The sequence below is a fragment of the Hipposideros armiger genome, unplaced genomic scaffold, assembly GCF_001890085.2.
Source record: "Hipposideros armiger isolate ML-2016 unplaced genomic scaffold, ASM189008v1 scaffold_475, whole genome shotgun sequence".
Taxonomy (NCBI): Eukaryota; Metazoa; Chordata; class Mammalia; order Chiroptera; family Hipposideridae; genus Hipposideros; species Hipposideros armiger.
In genome coordinates, this window is record NW_017731825.1 from 786,810 (window position 1) to 806,478 (window position 19,669).

The following is a 19,669-nucleotide window of genomic DNA, read 5'->3' on the forward strand; positions in this document are numbered from 1 at the left end:
CCTCAGCTTTAAAAATCAGAAAGATCTGTGGCAAGATCAATTGATAACTTATGTTCAAGGGTGTTTAAATGTCATCATTTTCAATAGTTTAGACATTCTTTCCATATCTTCAAATAAACTGTGTATACACTGTTAAGCAAATCCTTTCTTTAGCGATAATATAAAAATAATGAATACTCTTGACTGGGAAGAATAAGACATCAGCTCAAAGGGGGAGAATCCTTACCCAAACACTGCAGGTATTTCTGGCTTTTGCTCATAATAGTCTTATTCTTAAGAGAGAGATACCCATATTTCCAAACAAATGTACAGAATTGTGATTTGAGGAAGGAAAATACAGAAGACGTGAAAGGGGGTTTGATGGGGAAGATAGAAAAACAGCAAACACAGGAATGTAAAAAACTATAGCATGGTAAAAGTAAATCCTGCCTGTTTTCTTTTGTTTAACATGAAATAATAACCTCAAATAAAGAGAATCCAGAAGAGCATTTTAAATCTATCGTACCTCAAATCATTATACTAGAGTCCATCATTTCTTGGTGCTTCCTCAGAAAACTCCCTTTAAAAGTCCTAGTGATCAGGCATACGGAATCTTGGATGATAAGGGTCTTCTCATGTCAAATGCCCTTTAAGGCTAAGAAATAGGTATATTATGCATTTGTGGAAAAGACTCCAAATGGTCTTAAGTTTCAGCCAGGCCAAACCAGGGTTCAAGATGAGGGTTGTCAAGAAATAAAAATAAAAATAACACCCTCCCATGCTGAAGAGAGAAGTTTTAGCTGAGCTGCAAGCCCTTAGGAACAGCAAATGCATCCAGGCTGGACACTCTTTCACATAAATGCAAATGGCTGACACAGACATTTCTCCTTCTGACAGTATCGAGACACACTATTATTTGGTATATAATTTACCGGCAATTAACATTTCAATGGTTTTTTTAGTAACTCTCACTTTCCATATACTCATTTCCTTCCCTTCCTCTGACCTCATACAGCCCAGGAATCTTTTATTTAAAAAAAATTTTTTTAAAAAAAGGAAAACTATTTAAGTGATGGTATTGATTGGGGGTGTGTGCTCACAATTTGGCAAACTATTTCATCAGAGGTAAACAGTTATCAAAGTTAACTTTAGCATCCACAGTTCCTAACCTAGTATTCTACTCTCTAAACAATGATTTTTACTCTAAATGATTTTTACTCATTTCACTCAATTTTATGTAAACAAGTTATATCACAAACTCACTTTTTCACTACATGGGTTTATTTTGAAAAGGAATCTTGAAAAATCTCTAAAAGAGTATTTAAAATCACAGTGTCTTTGGCCAAAATAACCTACATGTTGTCTTGCACATCTCATGCCTTTGCTGCAATAATGTATTTCTACCCTCTAGCTTCATACAGGAACGAAATCCACAAATATATCTTTAAAGTTCAATGATCTTTGATCTTTTGAATTTCAAAAAGAACATCAGATTTTGCTTCAGCAAGCAGGATGTTACTACTCATTCCTTTCAAATGACGTTGGGGAAATTAGCAGTGTGGGGGTTGAAGATAAAGAGGAAAGAAGGACATAGATTTTCTTTACACACTTGAAAATATCATCTTAATATTTTTAAAAGCAAAAATGGCAAAGCTGTGTAGACAGTAAATGGACAGAGATCACCAGAAAGACAATAAATAATCACAGAAAATAAAACTACAAATTCAAAGAAAACACAAAGACCATGGCTGAACTGTCTTCATTGGTAATTTTTTAAACTTTGTATTTAGTTAGGGACATGAGACAGTTTTTTCAGGATCTGATGTGAGCCACCTTACTCAAAGGTGCCTGGCCTTCCCCCAAAGCCACAGTTGACTGAATTACAAGGGGGAGCTAACTCCACATGGAGACACTCATACAATCTAATATACATTTTGTCTCATTGCTACTTTCATCTTTACTATGAAGTTAAACTCTCATCAGTGAGGAAGAATTTATTCATACCTGTAATTGCAGATATGCAGAGTACGAAAAACAGAATACATTCAACATGGCAGACACTGCTAAAAGACGAATAAAAACCAAACTTACCAATATTTTTTCCCTTTTAAAGATCTGAAGTATTTGACAAATACTAAACTTTTAACAGATACAAACTGCCAGCTTCCCCAGCCCTCCCAACTCCTTTACACCTATCCCCTGGTTTAGGTATAAATGTAAAGGGCTAAAAAGCTTACACAATGATTATTTCCCTGCCCAAACAGCATAATGAATAAAAGATGAAAACTGGCAGATTCTCCACTTGACCAAACTCTAGCCAAGCTCCTCTGAGCCCTCCTCTTAACTAGGCCTCAACCTTGGTCTATAAAAATTATTGGGTTGTCAGACAAGTCATGACACATTTTTGCAATGAAAAACATAGAAAAGTAAGTCATGACTTTTCCGACAACCCAACAGACTCCTAATACAAATGATTTCATCTACTCCTCTCCCCCAACATTAAAAGATCTAAACAAACACTAACAATTTCTAACAGCTCAAGGCCACGTTCCCTACACTGACCCTAGCCCCTCTTAAAGTGCCTGCCTAGGAAGCTCAAAACTGCCAAAAGAATTTAAGATTTGTTATAGCCAAAGCCTGACATAAGCCCTGAGCACCCTATCTTACAGCATTTTACTAAAAAGAGTTTACAAGTGTGAATCCTTGCCCTGTCCCTTTGAGATGTATACGTATCTCTTACAACTCAGAGGAGTTTTTTCTCAAGGATATGAAAGCCATTCCTCTAAAATATCATCAGAAGCACAGGGCCTCAGCCCTCTGTAGGAGGATAGAATCCTAACTTCCAGGGTTGTCACAGCAGTCTTATCATCATTTACAGTAGAATTACAACCCTTTGTAATTTTTCACTTCCCTGACTCTCCTGAGCCAAGATGGCAACCTTTGCCTACTCCCTCAACCTCCCTTTAAAATGCCTCATCCCTCTGCACAAATTGAAGTTGAGTTCAGTTCACACTGGACCCTTCCCTACCATAGCAGTACATTACTGAATAAAATCTGTCCTTACAATTTTAATTAATGTCTGGCTTTGTTTATCTTTGACAAAAATGAAGTAATAAAGAAGGAATGTTAAATATATCTCAATTAATAAAAACTTACTTTATATAAGTTCATTCAAATATAAAATTCTTTAAAAAAAAAAAAAGCATGAAGGCTTCAACTTCATGAAGGAGTCATAATTCAAGGAGTCAACCAATGGGCATTCAGAGGCTGGAAAAGGCCCCTGAGTAACTTCAAGCCCAACCCCTTCACGTTACAAATGATGGCTCTAAAGCCAAAGAGATTAAGTGACTTTCCCAAGGTGATTTCAATGAGGGGTTGGATTACAAAGGGGTAAATTCAGCATGATTTTCTTCCTGACTCCAACATGAAAATATTCTTTCCCTTGTTTTCTCATTGGTAAAGCAACATTCACCATTAATCATTCAAGTCAAGATCAAACATGAACATTATTACTCTACTACAACGTGAGTTTTACAATTGCACTGTACACCAACAACTGTACACTGCGGGAAGTTTGTCTAGTGCAAGTACACGTACAATTTCATTTCACTCAAGAAGACTGTTTCAACAGTCCTGGCAAATACAGGGAGCAAGTCTTGGTGAGGAGAAACTGCTTTCACACACAAGCAAAGAAACCAAACCCCACGCACAAACCCAAAGGAGGGCCAAATGATTTAGACAGTCTTAAAAACCACCAAAAGAAGAAAAATAAAAGTAAATTAAAAATCCTTTTTCTGCACTTACCAGCAAAGCATTTGGAACAGAGGTTCATAGTCTTGCTGGACCTGGGGCAAAAAAAAAGAAAAGAAAGAAAGAAGAGCTAAAAATTCAGTATCACTCTAATCAAAACATAAAGATGTTTGAAACACAGGAAAAGAATTTCCTGGACAGGCAACTGAACTAATAAACTAATGATAAGTCCCTAACCAGCCACCCCTCCCCACAACAAAATAAAAACAAACAAAATAAAAATAAAAGACAACCTTTTGTTATCTGTGAGTTATCCAACGCATTATTTTTTTCATTAGCAGCTTAAGAAGATGACACAGGAGTCAATTTATCCCACATGATTATCACATCCCCACTGTTCACACTGGAACATGTACCACAAAGTTATCACTACAAACAACGAAAACTTTGTAAAGAAGTAAAACTTTCTCCTCATGTACTCGTAAGTGCTCATTTATCTCCGTAACATTACTTGAACTTTTATCTCTTCTTCCCCCTCATTCTAGTCCTATTTCAGATCCTGGTCACACTATGACCTTGTTATTTAAAATTCTTTCTTCAGAGGTTCCCAATCAAATTATTTTTCATGTCCTTTCATCTGTTAATAATAGCTACAATCCACTGAATAATAACTTGGACGGGCACTTAACATACATTATCTTAATAATCTTCTCAACATCCCTGAGATGGCTATTACCATATTGCTTTGCTTCTAAAATGTACTTTAAAAAAAAAAATCACAGTAACATTTCTACATCCAGGAGACACACAACTGGCTACAAGCAATGAATATAGTGAGGTTAAGTTCCCACCACCTCCTCCAAGAGGTCTTACATTGAGAGGTCTTAGGAAATCAAGGATATATAGTCTCATCCGCATTTGACAGGTGAGCAGCTTGCCTGATGTCACACAGTTGGGGACTGCAGAGAAAGTATGTGACCTGGGTAATGAGCTAACTCCAACGGCCATCCTGCCATCCTCTGTTCACAACACAGCACAGCACCTGGCACCGCCCAGCAGCCCAGGTACAACATGGTGGGCAATCAATAATAACTTGTTTGTTAAGTCCTTCTCATTGCCGTTTGCCTTCCTGCTTCTCTCCCAAGTAAATTCATTCCTACAGCTTTCTTCCACAAGCCCCTAGAATGCTCTGTGGTGGATAAGTGGATCTATTTACAGCCTCCATCCTCAGCAACTCTCCTCCCAATATCTCAGTCTTTGCCCAGAGCTGCTCCTACACGTGGAGCAAGCCACCTTTCTTAGGCCCTCCTTAGTGAATTTTATAATTAAGGAAAGCCTCCTCAGGAAGTTTTCCCTGATGACTATGATTGTTCCCCAATGCACTGGAACCCAAGACCTAACGGTTAGAAACTGTCATAGGCAATCTGGGGAATATAATCAATAATGTTGTAAATATTTTTTAGGGGGCCAGTTGAACTCATGTCCTGTTGGGGAGACCACTTCATAGACGGTGTAGAGGCCTGACCACTGTATTTCTGAAGCTGATGTTGAATAATATTGTATGTCAACTATAATTATATACATATATAGTCACGGGATGTGGAGTAGAGTGTGGGAATGGAGTCAATGGAATTGTAATAGATAAGTATGATATTGGGGGTGGGAGGGCAATACATGGGGGGAGGGGGGTTGTTACTTTGTGAGGGGTGTAAAGGATAACTACTGCATTGTTCTGTACACCTGAAACTAATAAAATAAAATAAAAAGGAACTGTCATAGGGTGAAAAAATTAGGGAGTGAGGGGATGGTCATTACTTCTTTTTCCCAAAAGAGATTCTGTGTTAACAGGTGGATCTTTCTTTGGGATTCTGCTTAAAATAAAGACACCAAAGACAGTAAGTAAATTTCAGTGTCAATAAATGCATAAAAATGAATGAATGATGAAGAGGTGTATTAATAGTGTAATCTAACATTTTTACAGGTTTACTATGTGGTAAGCATAATACCAGATGCTTCAACCCGTTTTACCAAATGAGGAAACAGAGGCTCAACAAGGAATATAACTTGCCAAAGGCTACAGAACAAGCAAGTGGATGAACCTGTTGTGCCTACCTCTAAAGCCTGTGTTCTTTTCACTATGGCAAAGCAGGGCCTCAGCCTCCAGCACAGACGCTATGGTAGTTTGAGAGAATGGTCGCACGACTAAAGATTTCACCTATGGTAATTGAGTCAGCTCCTTGAGAAAGGAAAGCCTTTCGTCTGGAGGAAGCACAACCCTTGTGCTCCCCTCCAAACACATGTACACATAGTGGGGAGCAATCCAAAGCTGCCAGTCATTTCAGTTCCAGCTCACAGAAGGTCTGGGGTAAAGGAATTCCTTTGTTACTAGAACCACGCCCACCCCCACCCAGGGAAGCAGGCCTCGTCCAGATGTGGTTGCTATCGCTTGTCCATCAGTGCCATGAAAGCCAGAGGTAACTTCTTGATCACCTCTGCTGCTTCCCATGGCCCAGGAAGAATCAAGGAAAGCCTGCAGAAAACAAGTGAGGGCAGCTCAGCACCAAGTACTATGCTAATTTTAACATCTTGTGAAAAGAGGCCAAAGGTTAAACCTGACAAGCTCAAGAGACTGAAAATAACCACATAGGATAGTGTGAACATAAAAAACTCCCTAACTAAGGTGTGCTATTGGCAAAAAGTCACATCTTTAGCCTAAAGCTTCCTAGACAAAATCAATCTTCACCTTAAGCGATCCTGTCTATCGTCTTTTTGCACCTAAGATGACATCCTTGGAATGTCAGTAATCCCTGTTTCCAGACCAGAGCAAAAAACTACTGAATCCCTCATTATTATTCTTGTCCCCTGATGACCACCTCGATATAAAAAGTGAACTATTAACTATCTTGTACCCCTCTCCAATTAACTTTTATCCAATCCCAGAGATTTCCCCACTTTGCCTTCTCCCAACCCTCTTAATCTACAACCAATGGATTTCATGTAACCTTCCTCCTTTGATTCTACATATAAAATAAGCTGCAAACTGCCATTTTCTGGAGCATTTTCTCAATCCGTTAAGATTTTGCTTCCCGGCAATTCTCATCAGTTTGGCTCAAATAAACTCATAAGCTTTCTCTTAGGCTGGATGTTTTTTCATCAGCAATCTGTATTTCACAAAACTGGTAAAAAAAAAAAAAAAAGAAAAAGGCAAAATAGCATTTCTCTCTTCATCCCCTTATCTCTCTTCAGATACTTTATGTATTTAAAATACCCACTATACCTATATATTACCTGAATGACATCCATTCCACTCTCTGCTTAGGAATTTTTTAGCAACATGGTTACCACACAGGTTATAAATGAAATAACACAGCCATGTATTAATCAAAACAGGGATGTCCGAAATCTGAAATAAACCAGATTTTGGCTATAAAATAATGGCCACCGGTAATGCCAATTTGGATCACATAGGTCATCTGCAGTTAACTTGAAAAAACCGGCAGAGGCTTTAAGAATTCTGTTCCTTTCTCATGTTCAACATGTAAAACTTAAAGCTTTTCACAGGCATACAATTACTAGCTGCCCTAGGAAAAGCGTTGTGATCAACATGCACAGTCTCTGGACAGACAACAGGGCTCTCCACACGGCAGCAAATAGGAAAGGAAAATAGGATTCTCTTATGCCACCACTGCTCCAAAGAAACTGCTCTTCTTGAGATCTCAAATGGCTACCATGTTTCTAAAACCATGATTTAGTAGGCTGAATAATGAACAGCCAAAGACAGATATCAAAGCCTAATCCCTGGAATTTAGCTTATTTGGAAAAAAAGGTCTTTGCAGATTAATTAAGGGTTTTAAATTCACCCTGTATTATCCAGGTGGGCACTAAGTGACTCTACAAGTGTTTCTGTGAGAGGGAAAAGGGAGTGTGGGGAGACACACAGAGGAGACGGCCATGTGAAGATGGAGGTCGAGACTGAGAAATGCGGTCACAATCCCAGGAATGTTGAAGCGGCTACCGGAAAAAGGAAGAGGCAAGGAATGTATTCCCCACTAGAACCCTCTGGCGAGAAGTCAGCCCTGCCAGATTTGGGCCTTCGAGCCTCCAGAACTTTAAAAGAATAAAGTTCTATTGTTTTAAGCCATCAAATTTGTAACAGTTGGCTATAGCAGCCTCAGAAAACTAATACACAAGTTATGTCTCTGATCTCAACTTACTCCCTCTCTCAGCAGCATTTGACCAGATCTGTTCTTCTTGAAACTCTATTTCTGCTTTCTTGTCACTCAGGTCCTAGATCGAATTTGCCTCTACGCTCTAGTTTTCCTCCCCCCTGACTGCTCCCTTGTAGCCACCTTTGTTGACTCCTCCACTGCTGAGGCCTCTATCTGGACTCAGTCCTCATTAACTCCACTTCTCCTCGCTCAGTTATCTCATGCAGTCCCACAGCTTTAACTACTATCATCTATACACTAAAGACTCACACATACTCACCCTCATCCCAAACCTCTTCACCTTGCTCCAAACTTACACATCTGTTCAACATCTCAACATGAAACTCACTCAATTTCAAACTGGAACTCTCACTATTCCCCTCAAACGTGCCTGACCCACTGTTGCCCACCTTCGTAAATGGCAACACCTTCTTCCCAGCTGCTCAAGTCAAAATCCTAGAAACTAACTCTGACTTCTATCTTTCCAGAAGTCTGTCATACACAGTACTCAGAAAGCTCCACTGGCTCTCTTTCCACAGAACTCCAATCTATCTGCTTCTCTCCTTTGTCAACGCTTCTACTCTGGCCACCATTAACTCTCACCTTGGCCACCGTGAATGACTTTTTACTGGTCTCCCCATTCCCACTCTTAGCCCTTTACAACGATTTTACTCATAGCAGCCAGTGCAGCCTTTTATAAACAAGGGAGATCATGCTATTTGCTTGTTTAATGTCATCCAACCATTTCCTACTGCATTTAGAATAAAGTTCAAACTTCTCTCCACCTTCCCTCTTCATTCCTTACCTTTTTTTTTTTTTTTAGCTGAGCCATCCTGCCACCTGTTAGCAGCTCAGCAGCAGCTCAGCTCGGGCAGTGAATCAAACCAGGGACCCTGTTGCTCCACTCCTTACCATTTTGCTTCTCTCAATTACCACATACCTACCACACTGGCCTTTTTATTTCTGTTCTAGAATGTGCTGTAGAAGTGCTACCAATGCTGTTCTCTCTACCCTAAAATCTCTGTAAGACTGGCGCTTTCGTGTCAGAGGTCCTGATGCAAACCTCCTGAGAAGGCTTCACCTGACCACCTAATTTAAATCAGTCCCTCTTCCTGTTTTCTTTCCTGCACATCATTTTTTCATAGCTCACCGACCTGTGTGTTTGTTGACTATAATATCTTTCACCACCAGAAGGTAAGTGTCATAAGAGCAAAGACACTCTTGGTCACTCTTGTTTGATACTTACTAGACACCCAGTATTTGTTAAATGAATAAATGAATCCTCTCATGAAGGCTAAATCATGAAAAATCTATGTAGATTTAAAGGTCATTCAAACACCACCTAGAAGAGAGGACATCCATAATTCCTGTAGCTGTCAGCCTGTCATCTCTCGAGCTCTGTCACCATTACTAGGTAATGCCACCTGGTGTACCTGGCCATGATTTGTCAATTGGGGGATAACAGGTGGCAGGTATTTTAAGAAGTTTCTTTCCAATGAGATGGAGTTGGAAAGAAACCAATTTTTTTTCTTCTTTAAATAAATACTAATGTGTAATGGTATTTTCTGGTTTTGAAAATACATGCACTCTTGCACCAGGATTTAGAAAAAGAACAGGAGCATTTAAGCAAAAACCAAATATCACTGATAATCCTACCCCCAAAATAAGAATTGTTAACATTCTGAAATAATTCTTTCTTATCTTATGGATACACAAAATTAAGAATTTATTACATTTAAAAATATTGGTAAAATTCTGTGTATGTTCACAAGTGAGCATTTTATTATGCTTTATGACAGACATCTTACACATTTTTTCATATATATTACATACTTCACAGAGAAATGTATACTAAAAATATGTAAATTTCTTTTAGTTTACATTTACATTTAATATTTCTGTCATTAAATATTCTTCAAAAACACTTCCGTTGCTCTGTAATAGTCCATTATACACTAATACTATAATTTATTTACTCAGTCTCTTACTGTTGGATGTTTAATCTTTTTCCCAGATTTTGTTCTACTATAAATTTGCTATAATGAGCCTTTTCTGGATATAAATCTTTGGTCATCTTTGAATCACTTTCTTTAAAACTGATTCCGAGAAGCAAGAATTACTAGATGAAAAGTATGATTTTGGCAAATATTGCCAAATTACTTCTCTGATAAGTTCTACCAATTTACACTCTCATTAAAAGCATATAAAAGCACTTTTTTCAATACACGCTAACCAACACTGAGTATTATCACTTTTAAATCTTTGTTTGATGGGAGAAATGATTGCTTTAATCATATGTTTTCTTCCATAATAACAAATTTTACAGTTTTGAAGGATATTAATTTTTAAATAAAGAATAAGTTAACCAACCAGTTAATTCACCTTGAGGAATTAAAATAGCATTCCTAATTTCTGAGAATTCTAGGGGCGTTTTATTTGTAATATTTTCCTGACATCCATACAATATTATGATCTCTCGCCACCCAGGAAAACATACCCATGCCAGGTCCTCCTGAAATTACTTTAATACAATAAAAGCACAAATTAAAAGTTCTGTCACTATAGCAATGTTCCTCAACAACTCTATTTTTGTTCAATAGAGAGGAAGAAACTGAACACAAGAAAAATAAAGAAACGTCAAAAGGACAAGCAACAGTACCAGTGCGTAACTATGCCAAGTCCTTTCAGTCTTGTGGTCCCCAATTTCTCTAGGGGAGGCATGGATCATAGAACTAAAACCATCTAGGATTACAAAGGAATTTCCTTCTTAATGAAGAAAAGAGAACCCATCAGTAAAAACCAACTAGACACATTTCCTAATTCAATCTCCTTTAATAATCCAGAGGAAGGAGGGGAGGAGAGGAAAAAGGAAGAGAGGTCAGATTGGCAGGGAGGGAGAAGGAAAGACCAGTGAATAAGAAAGAGAAGGAAAAACAAAGCACAACACCTCCACCTCTCTAAAAAATCAGTCCAGTTGCCTCAGAGGTAAGACTAGATGGTTAGACTAGTAACAACCCGCATGCCACCTCATACACTTAGAGCCAGGAAGTCTAACTGCCTCCAACTGCTGGGAAGCAGCAAACAGCTCTACTAAATCATCTCTCTTTGCTCACCCCAGGCAAACAAGAAAAAGGCCAGTTCAAACAGATGACATTCTAGCTGGCAAGGACAAAGGAGGTTTTCAACAGTTCATCCAGCCTGTCCAAGCTGTTACACATCACTCTAAATCATTCAGATGATATCTGCAAAATTTTCTTTATAAGGAGATATTACAAAGGAAAACACAGAGTGATTAGTTTCTACAATGTAGCAACATGGGTGTGCTACTTTAAAAAGTAATTTCAGTATAAGTATTAAGTTTCAGTTGGGGATTTATAATGAGCAATGTTTTCACATTTTATACCTGAATTCAAAGACAGTAAGGACACAGCATAAGCCTCTCTCGTTTTTTGTGTTTTAAATCCATCAACTAAAAAGATATATAGATGCAAAACAAGTCAACTATCTGTGGCCCTGTACACATTACTAAAAGCTTAGTCCAGCACTATCTAACAATTAAAACACGATGAGGCATGGCCATCAATAAACTAGTAAAAAGGAAAATACAAATTAAAGCAGGAGAAAAGAAAACACAGTGAACTAAATAAAAATGCCAAATAATTTTTCCATATAATAGAAAACTCAATGACAGTAACTCTAACACATAATGTATACAATGGTTGCAGCTGTCTTACCATATATGCACCAAAATTATTCTTCAAAAAGAAGGAATTGATTTACAATTAATTAAATCCTTACTTTTGAGGTAAGCACAATAATTTTATACTAAATACCAACAGAGGAGGGAGGGAGGGAAGCAGGCAAGGCTACCCAGAAACCTGAAAGTAAAAAATCCAGGCATGTAGTCATGTCGCGGAGAATGGCATGTGGGATTTCAAAGGTGGAAGACTGTGTCAGTGGAGTCCAACTCCCAGGGGCATCTTTATCCAATCAGAGTCAGTGAAGAGAGACAGTCAAGTTTCCATCACTGCACAAAAACACTGACGTCTAGAAGACCTCACACAACACTAGCGTTGGATGCTTTGTCAAGGTTTTTACACCAAACAAATTTTAAATGGGAGTAAAATATAGTTTTAAACACAGATTTCAGATTTATTTCTGGAATGTGACCTCACAATTACAAGAGGCAGCTGCTACTGAAAAAGGGCCTTTGAAGATCATGTAAAAAGGAATGCAATAAAAGCCTTGGAACATTAGGAAGATGACAAATACAGTAAAACCTTGGATTGCGAGTAATTTGGTTTGCTAGTGTTTTGCAAGACGAGCAAACATTTCTAATACATTTTAACGTGGTAAACGAGCCATGTCTTGTAATATGAGTAATTTGTTTCTGGAACGAATTATGCTCGCAAACCAAGGTATTACTGTAACATTAAAATCATGGCAACTCTCCTAATATTACATAAACGAATTCTTGTGGCTTCGAATAAAATTACTAGTGAGAGTAACATTTACAGATTTTTAAAGTGCTCTATCTCAAGCAATTTATAAGAAAGTGACTAACTAAAAAACTGTGGTCAATAACTTTAAACATGGTTTTAGTAAACATTAAAGACACTGATGTCTGAAAATGTGAAGCGTTCTAATAAATGTGTTTCGTTAAAATTTATACCCAGATTTCAAACTATACTACAAAGTAACAATAAACGAAACAGTATGGTATAGGCAAAAACCAGATATATAGATCAATGAACTAGAACAGAGAGCCCAGAAATAAATCCTAGTTTATATGGTCAATTAATCTATAACCAAGGAGGCAAGGATATATATACACAGTGGGGTAAAGACAGATTCTTCAGTAAGGAGTATTGGGGAAACTGGACAAATACATGCAAAGAAATGAAATTTGACCACTTTCTTACAAGCATATACAAAAAACTCAAAGTGGATTAAAGACTTAAACATAAGACCTGAAGACATAAAAGTCCTAGAAAAAAACATAGGCAGTAAACTCTTTTGACATGTAAACTCTTAGACATGGCTCTTAGCAAAATCTTTTTGTATATGTCTCCTCGGACAAGGACAACAAAAAATATCCAAATGGACAGGCTGGCTGAGTGGCACGTTGGTTAAGAGCTGGCTTGGGACGCCAGAGGGCCCCAGTTCGGCTCCCACATATGAGGGCCAGTGACACTGCCCTCTACAGCTAAGATGCTGAACAACAGCTCAACCTGGAGCTGGGCTGCCGTGAGTCACCGGCGACCATGTGTAGCCAGCAGCCAGCGTGAGCAGCCAGCAACCACAGTGAGCAGCCGTCCAGAAGCCGGCAACTGATTTGCCTCGCCCAGGAAGAGTGCGATGGTGCCAACTTGGGCCAGTGAAGCAACGTCCTCCACAACTAGACTGAAGAACAAAAGGATAGCAACTTGTCTGTTCCCCTTCCCCCAATTCCAAAAGAGACTTCTTTTCTGTCTCTTAATCTAAAGTATCCCTATTCTATAATCACCAGAGATTCCCTGTTTCTCTTTGTATCCTATTCATTGCCTCCCAACCCTCAAAATCATGAATTTCTAATGTCTTACTTTATAGCCTTCCCATTGTTGTAAATGCCTTTCTAATCTTGTCTTCAGTGTTACCACACAGGCTGCTCTACAGTGCAGTGGTAAGGAAAGGGCCAGGCTTCAATGTGTGACCCTGGGTTTGGGTTCTCACCCAATAAAAAGTGGGTTCCTGAGACCAGTGACTTCTGGCATACTATGAATCTATGATCACACAATAATATAATCATATGTAATCTAAGAAGGTAACTGCTAAACTCTCCTTTGTTATTTGTACGCTAAATATCTACTAAAACTGTCTCATAGAAACTATTTCCTAATTTTTTCATTTGTCTCACTTTGGAAAATTTCTCTGAGATATTCACTACATGCTTACACTGTGATGGTCTAATACTAGCTGGTGAAGAGATGGCCCTGTGACTTCTTTAAGCGCCATTCCAATTATATGACTTGTTATCAATGGTTTTAAATGTAAAGGCATCACTGACTCTTATTTAACTGTTTTCTCATCACCTTGGGATTCCTGGTACTACCACTGGTACAAACCCAGTCCTACTCCCATACTGAATTTCCACAGCTACTTACTCTCAAGAAAATTATCTTGCCTTGATCCTGCTGAATTCCATACCACATAGGTATATTCGCCAACTTTTCTCAACTATCAGATAGTCTCAATTTTAATCCAGTTAAAATTGATTAAACTTTAATCAATGTCTACTGAGCCACCAATCCCACCCAACTTGAAGTCACTGAAAAACTTAATAAGCATTTTCTGTGTGCCACCATCTAAGACTCTCGTGGAAATACTAAAAGGTTCAGGACCCATGTGACAAAATTCAGCTTAGCGTGCATGCCCACCCACCCTGCCCTTCCCAGGGCTGAGGACCCATGCTGAGCCATGGCTAGTTGTTCTAAGAGCTTGATAATCATGAGTCAGTCTACCTTCTTGGTCACAGATCTTGACACTTCTCACAAAGATATGCTACCTAAACCATCACAAAGAAACAAGATGAAAGGCTGGAGCCTGGCAGAAAACAGACCCATAACAAATAACCTACAGTAGGTGCCTTAAGGTGAGTCTGCAGCAGCAGCATCTTCTTCAAAGAATAGGGCAGTGCTTTCCTTGCAAGACGACACTCATCTGGTTATTAACCTACATTCTTGAGACCCTCCATAAAGCAGAACGACAGCCCACAGCTTCCAAATGCTCTCCCAGCCAGCCGAGCTCTTTTCCAATATACAGGCTTATCTGCACTCTGATCAGTTGAGCTGAATGATTGTGAAGAACCATTATTTGTTTCCAAATCTGCCTATGATTTATAAATATGCCTATTTTACTTCTTGTTGTGATCACAGTATTTTGTTCCTTCCTTAAACCAGAATGTGCAAAAAGAAAGTATTATTTCTATAAATCTGTGTTGAATACTTTGAACAGATTAAAAGACACGTTGCTATTTAAAAAAAAAAAGAATACTGTCAGATTGGATGAGATGACTTAGATTGAGGAACAAATCATAAAAATCTAAAAGAGTACCCTCAGATGCTTCACGTATCTGTCGATTTTCACTCCACTTAATCAGGCCAAAACTGGATGTTAATTAATTAACAACTGTTTATTTAGGCACTGATGTGCCAGTCAATAGCTAGCATAAGTTTTACAACTAGTAATTATTTGCTATTGTTATCCACACTTTTATACATGGGAAAACTGAGGCACAGAGTTTTAAGTAACTTGCCTAGATTCACATTCTAGTAATAGGTACAGTGAGGGTTCCAGTCCAAAAAGTATGTCCCAGAGGCCATACTCCCACTAAGCTAAGCTACTGTAGATGATGTACTATTTGTGTGGGTTACATAAGAAAGATTGTGTGGCTCTCAAATCAGGTGACTGATATGCAACGAAAAGGTCTTATGCCTACTGCAAAACCCAGAGATCATATACATTTGTTTTAAATTAAAGCATCTAAGTTACGCTTTAGGACGCCATGCTCTAACACATTTTTTTCAATCACCCATCAGTCAGTCTCATTAGAATAAGAGACTTCCGGTATATATTTCCCACGTTGTGCCATAGGCCAGTCACAGCCACAATGACAGAGTAAATGGCTTCATATTAATTACTGATATTACTGACATACCATATTCTACCTTCCCAGGAAAAGAAAAAAGTACTTACAGGCTTAAATGTAACATTCTGAGATTCCACCCATGACTAATAAGCATCATAACACAAGCAATTTCAGGAATGCACAGAGGACAAAACAAGCAACTGTATCAAAAACATTTTTTAAAGTGCAGAGAAAAAGCAAACTACAAATGAAATTCTTAACATTCCGAAACAATTAAATCTGGTTTTTTGGGTGAAATATTTGATATTGGGTTGTCGGAAAAGTCATGACGCATTTCTGCAACAAAAAAACAGAAAAAATACGTCATGACTTTTCTGACAACCCAATATATAAGTTTATTTACTATAAAGAAAGTCTTTATTCTTACTGGACCCCCTTAATTTCTCTACTATCTTGTTTAGTTGAGCACTAAAAACTGCAATCAAATATCAAAAGCAACTTCTAAAACATAAAATCCATCTTCACACTTTACATACTATTATAAATTCCTCTCTGAAACTGTAAGTACAAACTACAGTATAACAAGTCAAGGCGACATCTGGGATATATTCATCCAAGCATAGCAATCTAAGGAAGACAACTGCAAAATGTCTTTTCAACTACACAATAATGTTACTTTAAAAAGCACTGTATGTACCCTACCCTACCCGCTTTTAGTAATCTCTTCAAGCAGTGGATGCTGAAAACTTTGGGCGAAAGGTTATTGAAGAATAAGATATCATAATAGTCTCAAACTGTCATCCTACAAATCACTTATTAAATATAAAAAGTCATACCTTTAGAATCTAGCAGCCAATACCTTAAGCAAATGATCAAATTTAGCTACACTTTAAGGAAACAACCTGACATTATGTTCATCCTGATGCAATGTACACGTATGTTTTTAAAGTATTTAAGGTATTTTTATTACATACTTTCACTCTCTTTTTCACTTAATCACATATATAAAAAAGTATACAACCTCATCTATTAAGTATCCTTGCCAAAAATGTTTAACTTAAATCATGAGAAAACAGATAATCTAAAATGTGAGATAAGCAAAACGAAGCAGAGCTCTTCTAGAACTTTTAATCTTCTAGATTAAGAGACTATGAAATAACCAAATGCAATCTATAAATCATTTTTGGAATCTGGATTAGAAAAAAGGGGGTAAAAAAACTCTAGAAGGTTATTTTTGGAACAAATGGGGAAATTTTAATATGCATATAAAATAGTAGACATTATGAAATTATTAATTTTTTAAAGTCTGATAATGATATTGTGGTTATGTATGAGAATGTGTCTGTTCTTAGGAGATCCATGCTGAACTACTTTAAAGGTAAAACTGTCATATCTACAAATGGTTCTGAAAAAGGTATATTTATAGGAAGAGGGAAAGCATGGGTAGCAAATGTTAACAATCAGTGAATCTAGGTGAAGAGCATATGGACGTTCATTTACACAACTTATCTTAACCTTTCTGTGGTGTTGAAATTCTTCAAAATAGAAAGCTGAGGGAGGATGTCCACACAAAGATTTGTACATGAATATTCATTATTCATAATAGCCAAAAACTAGAAACAATCCAAATGCCCATCAACTGTTGAACAAATAAAATGTGATATTATCCATCGGATAAGCTTACTATTCAGCAATTAAAAGGAACACACTACGAATACACGCTACAACATGGATGAACCTCAAAAACATTCATCTTAATAAAAACTGCTAGTCTTCTTTCTACATATTATGGTTCCATTTATGTGAAATATCAAGAAAAGGCAAATCTACAGAAACAGAAAGTAGATCACTAGGTGCCTGGAGGCGGGCACAGTCCTGAAGAAATTTTTCAGGGTGATGAAAATGTCCTAAACCTAGATTGTAATGATGGTGGCACACTATCAATTTACCAAAAATCATAGAACTATACAGTTACAATGGTTGAGTTTTATGATATGTAAATTATATCTCAATAAAGTTGTTTAAAAAAAATGTTGGGGCATATTCTGTGATTTGAAAAAAAAATCAATGTAAAACAGTGACAATCTGGAAAGGAATACATTTGGATATCTGTTAGTGTAGACTGGAAGCAGGGAGTAAGACATCGGGTTAAGCTATATAATAAACCTACAAAAACTAGATAAAATACAAAATAGATAATGCTACAAAAAATAGATAAAACATTCAATAAAATGTTAAACAGTAAAAAAATATGGTAAAGAATGACAATCCCTTATGATATATTCGCAAATATATTTTTATATCCCCAAATAAGGCCCCAAAACGATAACACATAAATTAATTTTACAGTCAAAAGACTCTGCCTTCAACAAGACAACCCAATTTTAAAATGGACAAAGGACTTGAACAGATATTTCTCTACAGAAGATATACAAATGACCAAGAAGCATACTGAAATGATGCCTAACGTCATTAGTCTTCAGCAATATGCAAATCAAAACCATAATGAGCTATACTTCACACCAATAGGATGATTTTATATATATATATATATATATATACACACACACACACACACACACACACCTTTTCTTTTTTTTAAGATTTTTATTGGGGAATTGGGGAATGGGAACAGCGCTGAGGAATCGGGGGAAGGGGAACAGACAAGTTGCTGTCCTTTTGTTCTTCAGTCTAGTTGTGGAGGACGTTGCTTCACTGGCCCAAGTTGGCACCATCATTGCGCTCTTCCTGGGTGAGGCAGATCAGTCGCCGGCTTCTGGATGGCCACTCATGGCGGCTGCTAGCCACTCACACTGGCTGCTGACTACACATGGTAGCTTATGGCAGCCCATTGCAGCTGGGGCTGCAGCCTACGCAGTCACCGACGACTCACGGCAGCCCAGCTCCAGGTTGAGCTGTTGTTCAGCATCTTAGCTGTAGAGGGCAGTGTCCCTGGCCCTCATATGTGGGATCTGAACCGGGGCTCTCTGGCATCCCAAGCCAACTCTCAACCAGCGCGTCACTCGGCCGGCCCTATAATATTTTTTTTTTAAGTGTTGGTCAGGATATGGAGAAATTGGAACCCTCATACATGGCTGGTGGGATATAAGATGCTGCAGCCATGGTGGAAAACAGTCTGATGGTTCCCCAATAAGTTAAATATAGAATTACTATATGAACCAGAAATTCTACTCATAGATATAGACCCTGAAATAACTGAAAATACCATATTTTCCCATGTATAAGACGCTCCTTAATTTTGGGGCCTGAAATTTGAAAAAAAATGTATTACATACAGTTATTAAACTCAAGTTTTATTCATCATAAAATTCATACAACTCCTCATCACTGTCAAAACTCCCAACCATAGCCAGTTTCGGACTGTTTTCTCAGTTGGAGGAGGACCAAACTTATGTTCAGCAGCACAATTTCCATTCACTTTTGCAAACTGGATCACTTTTAACTTGAATTCAGCACTATACGAAAATCTTTTCTGAGCCATTTCGGGGCAGAAGGTGGCAAAACATAACGTAATATACAGGTAACAAGTGCGAAACAATGAGCGCAAAGACAACAAGCCTGAAAATGGGAAATGCAAGTAAAAAAATCTACAACCACTGTATAAGACACACCCAGTTTGTAGACCCCAAATTTTTCAGAAAAGGGTGCGTCTTATACATGGGGAAATACGGTAAGTGTTCAAACAAAAAGTTACACATGCATATTTGTGGCAGTGCTATTCAATCGTCAAAAGGTAGGAAGAACTTAAATGTTCATCAACCGATAAATGGATAACAAGCTATGCTGTATATCCATACAGTGGATTATTATTCAGCCATAAAAAGAATGAAGTACTGATATGTGCTAAAACACAGATGAACATTAAAAACATACAAAGTGAAAGCCAGACAAAAAAGGCCACAAGCTGTATGATTCCATTCATATGAAGTATACAAAATAGGCAGATCCACAGAGACAGAAAATGGATTAGCAGTTGCTAGGGACTGGGGAGAGGGGAGATTAGGCAGTGACTGCTTAATGGGTTCAGGCTTCCTTTCAGGGTTATGGAAATATTCTGGAACTAGATAGTGGTGATGGTTGCACA

General features: G+C 37.8%; 1 protein-coding gene across 2 annotated transcripts in view; it reads right to left on the bottom strand.

Annotated features, from left to right (window-relative positions):
• The window catches only part of ZFAND3 (zinc finger AN1-type containing 3), a 319,948-nt gene that overhangs the window by 202,981 nt on the left and 97,298 nt on the right, over positions 1–19,669 (bottom strand). For both annotated transcript variants that reach the window (XM_019666562.1, XM_019666561.1), the window contains exon 2: positions 3,784–3,824. In XM_019666562.1, the coding sequence (XP_019522107.1) occupies positions 3,784–3,824 (41 nt within the window). The remainder of the gene's footprint in view (positions 1–3,783; positions 3,825–19,669) is intronic.